Below are 9,977 nucleotides of genomic sequence, written 5' to 3'. Positions count from 1 at the left end.
GTTGGCTAGCATGGCAGCCAAAGGGGAAAAAGTGGGAAACCGGAAAGAGAAAAGGTAGCATGTCCCTTTCCATTGTAGAATTCAGTGCATAGAGAAAGATACACACCTAGCAGAGCTGATATCTGTTTAGCCAAATTAACATGCAAAGAGCACATACATATGTATCTACTATCTAGTGACATCCCTAACTCGTAGATATACAATCTGTTTGCCAAATGATGTCCAAGTACCTGCAGACGCTTTCCAATTGCAATAAAAGGCTGCACATCACCACGTGTTCCAACAATAAGCATTACAATCTGTATAGGTGGAATATATTGAAGTTCTGTTGCATCAAGAGGTTCATCCTCAACTGCGCTATGCACACTTTCAGATCCAGTTCCAAGCACTCTGGGTACAACATCAACCGGAATTTCAAATTCTACAGTACCATCATCTTTGACAGTAGCTATTCTCTTCAACAATTTGAGCTGCAGCATTTTAAGTGGTTAACACACATCTCATGCAGTAAATGAATATATGTCCAGCCTTAGGGACATTATAAAATCCAGTAAAAATAAACACCAAATGACAGAATATAGACAAACAAAATTATATGATGTTGCCATAAATTAAAAAAAAAAGTTAATAATGAAGACATTCCATATTACCTTTAAGATATCGTCAGATGTATAAATGAAAAAACTATCATATACACACAACCAAAAAGAAAGCAACAGTCATGCTTTCACGAACACTATTTGGCCTGGTTGACCAAAGCGTGATATTTAGGGAAGTTACTTCGCAAAAAAAAATTGCTAGATTCTTTATCAAGTAACGCACTTCACATTATCACTTGCAAATGGTGTGTTTACTTGAGAATCCAAACTACTCATTCATAAAAGAAAGCTATAACTATATGTCTTGAGCTTAAGCAGCCAAGGAACATCAGGTACGGTTCTACTCTTCTTTCCCTCTTTAGGCCTCTAATTATTAATGTAGGCATCATTAAAACCTCCATTCCCATATTTCTCTACGGTAAAACTCACTCACTGTTCTTCCTTTCTTTAGGCCTCTAACCTCTTCAGAAAACATGCTTCCAGTCTAATCGCACTACTATATATAGATGTAGGCATCGCTAAGACCTCCATTCCATATTTGACTTATAACAGCCTGCAAAGAGCCAAGTGCAGAGAGTAAGGAAAAAGGAAAGAAAAACCTAATATAGAATCTGCAATAGAGAAATTGAAACCCAATGCAAACTATGAGTCAAAGGGCGGAGATTGAAACTTGCTTGTTTTGCAATTGGGTAAGACGTTCTTTGTATGGCAAGACTGATTTTGTGATCTGTTTTGACACTATTGACAGAAGCTCACCCCTAAAGTTCTATTTAGGAGAATAGCCCCATCCACACGAATGAGAATCATGGCTAGCGAGTATATAAGGCTTAGCAAAACCTGAATGCAAGAGAAGTTTATATGTGGCTAGCCAGTATATATGTGTCACTTTTAACGCTACAGAATCTTAGGGATAACTACTTTAATCCAGTGGCCCTCTAGTCTTCCTACTTATTAGTTTATATGATCTTCTTTCTCAATTCATATAGGCAAAAGCTCTACCTACAAAACCACGCTCAAAGCAAATCATCAACTCAGTTTGCAATAAAGTTTTTGCGATAGTTTGCCTTAAGAAATCGATGCCAATCATTTGCTCATCGATGCATGCCTACTATTTCTCAAGTTTTCATTTTGTATATTATGTGAAGGGCCTCAAAAGCAATTAGATGCTAGTTCTGCACTTCACATATCTCGGCAAGTTGAAAGAAAATGCAGTTCTTTTACGTAGCAGCACATTCCATGAACTGGACCTCACTCTATAGACCTCATCTTTCCTTTCATAGTCAGTGCTTCATATTATTAGTATGATTAATCAGTTTGCTGGAAGACAATAACATTATTTAATTGTATCTTCACATTTGCATTCACACTTCTAAACCAAATTTCTGAAGTCATCACCTACCCAAATTGGCAACCACAAGGTCTCCTTATCTCTTTTAAACTTTTTCCAGCCTTTGGCCTGTGATATTTTCTTTTTTAAAAATGGTTGTGTCCGGACCAGCTTGTGCGCACCTCGACTAATTCCATTGGGTACTTTCTACCTCCTACCAGCACGGGTACCGGTTAACTCTGTCCATTAAGGCTTAAACAGATGGGAAGAAATAACTTGAGATATATATATATATGACTGAGAATTTGCGACACTCCTGCTTTTTCCTGTGACTTTGGCCTTATATTCCATAGGGATGTAGTTGCTTAGCCCCAAAAGGTTAGCTCAATTGGCTAAGGATGAGGGACTTGTCGTCTTAGAGCGAACTAACTCTTGCATTTAAGTGGATAAGGATAGAGGGGGGCCCATCATCCCCGAGTTTCAAAGGCTGCCGTTGGCCCAACGGATTTCTCCGTCATAAAAAAATAAAGGATGTAGGGGCTCACTTTAAGCTGTCTCAAGAGTTCTTTTGCTATGGCTTCCAAAGATTAAGTTGGATCATTCTTGGCAAGAGAAAAGCTTTATCGATACTTAGATATAGGTCATAGCACAAAATAGAGGCTATGTAAGAGAAAGTAAAGAAGGTCTCTCCGTCCAAGCCTCTGCCCCTTGGTTCACCGGTTGCCTTTCCATAAGTTACACTAATATTTCTAAACTCCCCAAGTAAACCAAACTCCGGGGATACTTCTCCTCTTTTTTCTTTCCTGTGCACTTATTAACCAATCTTATTCCAGTGGCTAGAAAAGAATACATAATTGACATGTGTGTCAATGGTTCAAACCCTTTACTAAAGGGGCAAAGGGTCCAGTGGACACATATCACGGAGCAATGTAAATTTCAAATTCAGCTTTATTGTATATCTAACGAAATACCGGCTAACTTGGGATTGGTTGTGTTCTTTGATGTACTAATCTTATTTTTTTAATCTGGATTACGAATACTATAATTTTTTCTATTTTAGGAAATAGTAATGAGAATGTTGAGATGGATGAGTGAGTGTACCAGGAGAGATAATAGTAGGAATGAAGCCATTCGGGACAAATTGGGAGTGGCCTCCGTGGAGGACAAGATACGGGAGTCGAGGCTGAGATGGTTCGGGCACGTAAAGAGGAGAAGCATTGATGCTCTTGTTAGGAGTGTGAGAGGTTGGCCATGGCGGGTTTGACTTTTGAGAAGAGGTCGAGGTAGGCCAAAAAAATATTGGGAAGAGGTGATTAGGAAGGATATAGCGCGACTTCAGCTTATCGAGGACATGAACCTTGATAGGAGGGTGTGGAGGTCGAGGATTAGAGTAGAAGATTAGTAAGTAGTTGAAACTTTTCCCTTTTCTTACCTGTAGTTTTAGTATCACTCATGTTCCTTCATATTCTTAGATCTATATCACGGCATGTGGTAGTTCGCTTCAGTTACCGTATTCACAGTTGTTATTATCTAGCAATACTTATCCGCCCCCCCCCCCCCCCCCCCCCCCCTTCCTTTTCCTTCTTTTCCCCTCATTTTCTTCTTTCTCTTCTTCTTCTTACTCCTATTCTTCTCACCCTTTCTGAGCCGAGGGTCTATTGGAAACAGCCTCTTTACCTTCACTAGGTAGGGGTGGGGTAAGGTTTGTGTACACACTACCCTCCCCAGACCCCACTTGTGTGAATAAACTAAGTTTTTTGTTGTTGTTGTTGTAGTAATGTATTTCGGGGGTTGGACAAAAGTGTAAAGTATGTATACTCAAATAATGGAATCTCTTAAAGCATATCTAATTCTTCTCACACTACTCAAATGGCATTGGCATGTTTTTCTAGGAGGAAAGATAGATTTTTGAACTTCGGTCATTGGGTAAAGTCTGTCTCCTGACAAATGATTCTACCATTTTGCAGTTAAGCAATGCCAGCTCTGTAGCAAGCAACTGAATAGGATGGAGATTGACATGTTTCCTGCCAACATTTCAGGAGTAAATCACTATGCTACAGTTGAATGTTTTGCAAAAAGCTACGTCCCAGATTCTGGACTACAGACATGTCTTGGCAATCATATCGTTTAATAAAAGGTTAAAAGTAAGTGGAAAAGAATGCAGGTTATGTTCAACAGAAAGGATAGCAGAGAAGGATGAATACAAGAGTGCAAAGGAATTATGACATGATATATTAGAAAAAAATTAAACTTGATGTGACATGATGAGATAATCTTGCACTATACCTTCTGTTGTTCAGAAATTTTATTATCAAATATTTTTGCTGCCGCTTGAGCAAATCCGCTACTATGTGTTGGTGTCTCAGTTTTTGATCTCTCCAACTTAAGATGATGTGAAGGTGATTGTGGCTTCTCAGAAGTCAAAATCTCTGGAGGCAACGTATTTACTCTTGTAAGTTCCATCGCAGGGGTCCCTAGCATATTAAATTGCAGGCTTGCGGTCAGCTTCAGATGGTCCATTTCAAAAAGCTTCGGAAGCCACAATAATCAACTGCATTTCCAGTTGCACAACTCATAAACAGTCATTTTCTAATTGTTATGCATAACAGATAAGCCCTGTTCATTCCTCTTTTATCTTGAAAGTTGTCGATAATCATGTTTTTATACTTCTTTACTATAGAACTAGAATTTGGTAAAGCAATAATTGGTCAGACCTATATGAGGGAAATATCATCTTTTTTTTCAGGCAAGGACATGTTTCTTTTTCCAAATTTTTAAAAAAAGAAAAAGAAAAAAAAAGGCATGTCATTTTTTTAGAAGTAAAAAATCGAAGGATAAACATTGACTCTTGGATTTTAATAACAATAGGCAAGAGAAAGCCTATTCCTATAAACGTTCATCTATTTTGTCCATGAGAAGGAAGAAAAAACTTTCGACAGATATAGGCAACACACACCTTTGAATTGAGCTGGAAAAAAAAACTTAAAGAGCTAAGCATAAAATCGATATGGAAGCTCATACATGATTATAAGGATAAATATCTGAATTAGCGTCCCGCTTGCTTGCTTTAAAACACAAAGCTAAATTACAGCCGGCAGGACACCACGATCATCAACAAAAAAGTAAAAAATTGTCTGATATCATCATTTTACCCCTTGCTTCATCTCCTTGTAATATGAAGGAGATATCTTTGCAAAGACAAATCAAGTATTTAAATCAGTGTTTGTAAGTGCGAACTTGATATGATAATTTTTTTGCAGCTTTGTTTGTCTCCGCTGGGGTTTGAACCTGAGACCTCATACCACTTCATTGACCACTAGGCTACACTCTTGGGTGCTTGGTTGTAAATCATCTCATTAAGGGAAAATGAGAATTTTAAAGTTAAATTATTTCTAAATTGAGGAAGGTGCTTTTTTTGGGGGACAAGCTTAAAAGAAAAGTGTGTCACATAAATTGGGATAGGGGAAGTAATTACTTTATCTTAATATCCCCATTTTACCATTACTAACATGACCTATTGGAACACGCTTGATATAAAAGCCGATTTCATTTTATTAGATATAGAAAGATAAAGGAGCATGTGGAACTCTTACAATCTCTAATTAAATTGTTGTGTTCGTATTATGGGCAATTTTGGTACTTTGCATATTATTAGCTTAGGTATCAAAAGAAATTATTTGTTTGTTTCTCAAACTTCGTGTCTACTCAAACACATATATAAAAAGGGGAAAGGAAAGAGAAAGCATTTCATATGTTGTTTGTCTGTTTACATATTCGGCTACTAGAATGCAAACTACTCCCCTCATTCCTTTTTCTCGTGCAGTATGCATTTTGCACACTTCCTAAATGTATTAATTAAGTATTTATTTTACTAAATTACCCTTATTAATGGTAATTAATTAAGGAAATAAGAATGGAAAAATAATTAATTCTCTCCTGATTTGCTAATGTGGACAAGTTAAAAAAAATTCTTAGTATAATGAAGGAATAAAAAGGAACGGAGGAAGTAGTATTAATTTCCGAGTCAAATCCACTTTACCCCTTTAACCTTTAAAGGTTGGGAAACAATACCCCTCACATTTTGAATGGGAAAAGGAACCCCTTGTGCAATAGCTTTCTGGTGAAATAATGTTTTTAATAAAAATCTTTTCTTTTTTGAATAGATAATTTTTAGAATAACCAAGTTCTTTAATTATAGTCAAAATCTCAACATACGACAATCAATTAGGATCTATATAATTTATGGAGTTCCCCGTTAGCATTCTTCCTACATAGTTTAAGATATGATGTAATATAAAATCGCCTCCATAATAAATTTTCAAATATGACATTATCAACTATAATTTTTGTTCAATAAAGATATTTTCAACATAAGTAAAGTTTAATAATTGCTTTAGTATAATAATTTTAATATTAAAGAAAATACATAAATAAATTAATACTCATAGCAACAATTCTTTCATCTAATATATGTAAGAGAATTGACTATTTCGGTGTATTTTTTTCCCTTCATGAAATGCTAAATGATGAATGCACGTTCAACATATTTCTTGAATTTTGTATGCAATTTTTTTTTCTTTATTGTAAAATTTTTAACAATGGTCTCAATATAACCTCAATATAATAGAAAAATATCTTAAATTTTACGGGCAAGAAAGACGAAATTAAGTATTAGTTTGGATGAAAAATATTATACTTCACCTTTGAAAGGACAAAGATAGAAAAAAAAATCTTTATTTTGAAAAAGAAACTCTCACCAAAAAAAATATTGCATAAGGGGCTTCTCTTTCCCATTTATTTCCCCACCCTTAAAGGTTAAGGGGTAAAGTGGATTTTACTCTTAATTTCCAATTATTTAATTCTACTATTGACAGATCCCTGGGGAATAGCAGAATTGGTTAGTAAGATTTCATTCATATAGTTGTTTGTTTGTTTACAAATTCGGCTACTAAAGTAATAATTAAGTGTTTATTTTACTAAAATTACCTTTCTTAAGGTTATAATTAAGGATACAAGTGGAAAAAATTATTAATTCTCTCTTGAAGTCTTGATACGCTATAATTAAAAGAGATTTAATTTATAGTATAATGGATGAGTAAAAAGAAATGAAGGGAGTAGTATAAATTTCCAATTATGTATGTTAATTCTACTACTGACAGAATCCCTGAGAAATAGCAGAATTGCGTTACAGATACAAATTACAAACCTGAAGAGTCAGTAATGCCAACTGAACCACCAACTGACTCTCTATTGTCCACGTCAGCACCTTCACCACCAGTTTTACTGCCATTTTCATCACTAACGTCCTTCTCAACGGTCACGGAAACATCGCCGGAACTAGAAGAAGACGAAGAAGAAGAGCTCGGCCGATCAAATTTCGACGATGATTCCGCCATTGGTAGATTCTCGAAACTTCTCAAAAGTTGTAGAATTTTTGTATAAGTCTGTTGAAACACAGAGCGTATAATAGAGGAAGTGATGAATTTGCTGAAATGAGAGGGTTTTAGACAGAGAGAGAGAATGAGAAGAAGAGGAGAGAGAAAGGGGACCACGTTCAGATGAGTGGAGAAAGGGTCTGAAATTGATTGTGCTGGAATTTAGCAACAACAAAAATTAAAAGAAAAAAGGACAAAGAAATTGTGCTGGAGGACAACGAAGCTCAACAGACTGAAAAACGTGTCATGGATTGAAATAATTTGAAATAATAATAAATGTATGCTATTTATAGTTGTAGAGTGATAAAAAAAATTATTTAACCTGAGTTTTCAAGTTGAGTCACAAGTATTGTTTTAAAAGATAGGGGCGTGAGGCAAAATGTTGTACTTATTTAGAGAATTTGATGCATAATTTGCGTTAGTAACCGTTAGATGAGCTCCGAACGCTAAGGTTAGATGTGTTTCGGCACTTGAGGCATGTTTCATTAGAACTAAACCTTAGGGCATCTTAATAGTGTCTCGCCCGGAGCAAACCCCAAGGCGAGTCTAAGAAAACCAAAAAAAAATAAAGTAATCTTTGGTAACAGATACATGTTGAGTACATGTTGAGGGAAATTAAGATGCATATATTAAAAACTTTAAGAGAGAGACTCTGGCATCTCTGTATAATTATTCTACTTTTATCCTAAGTCAGGACCAAAAGTTAAGAATCTACCATCTATGGAGGTTCTCAGTGATCATTAAAGTATTTGGTCAAAAAACCTCATACCATGTCCTAAAGAACAAATTACAACAACTTTGGATCCCAAGTGAGCGGCTAACCCTCATAGACCTAGGATGGAATTTTTTTTATCGTCAAATTCGTGAAGGAGGAGAATATGACAAAAGTATTACACGGAAGACCATGGTTCATTATGGGTTATTTTCTATCCGTCAGGAACTAGGAGCCAAATTTTGTTCCGGCAAACTCAAAAATCCAAGCAACAACTATATGAATTAGGCTACCACAACTACCTACTGAGTTCCACGAAAAAGAAATCTTAGAACATGCAGGGATGAAGATAGGTAAATTGTTGAAGATAGATACGTGCACTTCTGCTACCCTTAGAGGCAGATATGCACGGATGTGCATCCAAGTGCCTATTGAGGTACCACTGCGAACATCTGTGGTAATTGGAGACCATAGACAACCAATCGAGTATGAATGTGAGGGAATACTGTGCAGGGGGTGTGAGGCAATCGGTCACCTATCCAAGAAATGCCCACCACAGGCATCATTTGGGACTGCGGCGAGTCCCTGTACACAGGAAGGCAAAGACTAGAAAATGGTGGAATTTCCAAGGAGGACAAGGCGAATGGGAAAGGCAACAGAGCCCCAAAAGCATAGGCAAATGGGAGCAATGGGCAGTGGAACGTAAAGCAGATCTTTCACACCGAATTCAGGTAAGTTTGTCGTCCTGGGAACTATGGGGAAGGGGAGTAGGACTGCAAATCTGACTGGCCCAACGAGGCCAATACAATTCTGATGGGACACCCAAGTTCAGCACACATTGGGCTAGTCAGCAAAGGCTATTCCGACCCAATAACCACTAAAATAGGACACTGATAAGCAACCCACATTCACGCACGCCCTTTGAACACACACGCGCCCTCTGCCCAACACGCCTCCCAAGGGAAAATAACCCCACCGACAACGGGTAAGTATAACATACCCGATTCTATTTCAAAAATGGTACCACCCATCCCCATTAAAAGTTAATTGGTGGGGGCCACAACTGAAGCAAAATCCTCAGGGGATACCACCAATATCGACAAAGAAGAGAGAGAGTTAACCTCTTTGAGTGAGTTGATTCTCACTCAAACTCCTACGCCCCCATCTCCCCCTCATCATCATCATCTCTCTGATAACTTGACAGTCGTCGTCGCTTCTCAAATATCTCGAATGATGGCAGATTTTAGTGCACAGAAACCAACTGAAGAAATAGAGGACTTAAAAGGCATTTGTGCCTTGTCTACTAGAGCTAACCACCTTTCCGACCTATCACCAAAAATGGTAAACAACCCAAATAACCTGCATGTCAATGCCTAAATTCCGAACCAAGAAGGGGAACCACCGGCCCTCCTTGAGATGTTTGCACCTCTACCACCGGACCATTTCCCAACCTCATAGCTGGAAATGGTTATTCAGAGAACAACCTTTCAACTAACCTTCACAATAGGGTCAATTCCCATCACAGTGGTCATCCAGAACCTCCACAACTTGGCCAAAGTTGTCACGACATGCCTCAACCATGCAATGATGAATTTCGGGCAGTAACTATGGCTAGCAACCCTGATACAAGCCCAACTAGCACTGAGCCAACAAACAATGTCGACCAATCAACTGAGTCTATGCATGACCAGATAAACCACACCCTTTCCTTCTTCCCACTAGTCTCACCAGGGGAGAAGATTCCCAATCCACCATTATCCCCCATGGACACCAGTATGGACTATGACCCCGCCATCAATGGCAACACATATGGCAGGGTCAGAAAAAGTCCACGATTACCTACGAGCTTCCAACATAGAGCTGGGGGAAACTGATAGCAAAGCTGGGGGGGGGGGGGTGGAGGG

General features: G+C 37.8%; 1 protein-coding gene across 2 annotated transcripts in view; it reads right to left on the bottom strand.

Annotated features, from left to right (window-relative positions):
- The window catches only part of LOC109214807 (sterol 3-beta-glucosyltransferase UGT80A2-like), a 16,573-nt gene extending 9,055 nt beyond the window's left edge, over positions 1 to 7,518 (bottom strand). The window contains exons 1-3 of one of the 2 annotated variants that reach the window (XM_019378766.1): positions 7,133 to 7,518; positions 4,213 to 4,400; positions 231 to 470 (exon numbers count right to left, since the gene is read on the bottom strand). In XM_019378766.1, the coding sequence (XP_019234311.1) occupies positions 231 to 470; positions 4,213 to 4,400; positions 7,133 to 7,322 (618 nt within the window). In that variant the 5' untranslated portion in view covers positions 7,323 to 7,518. Of the gene's footprint in view, positions 1 to 230; positions 471 to 4,212; positions 4,478 to 7,132 lie in introns of both variants that reach the window. The other variant, XM_019378774.1, reaches the window with a different exon arrangement.

This window comes from Nicotiana attenuata, chromosome 2, assembly GCF_001879085.1.
Source record: "Nicotiana attenuata strain UT chromosome 2, NIATTr2, whole genome shotgun sequence".
In the NCBI taxonomy this organism is placed as follows: domain Eukaryota; kingdom Viridiplantae; phylum Streptophyta; class Magnoliopsida; order Solanales; family Solanaceae; genus Nicotiana; species Nicotiana attenuata.
The sequence above is the reverse complement of the archived record's forward strand: the minus strand, read 5'-3'. Positions and strand labels throughout refer to the sequence as shown.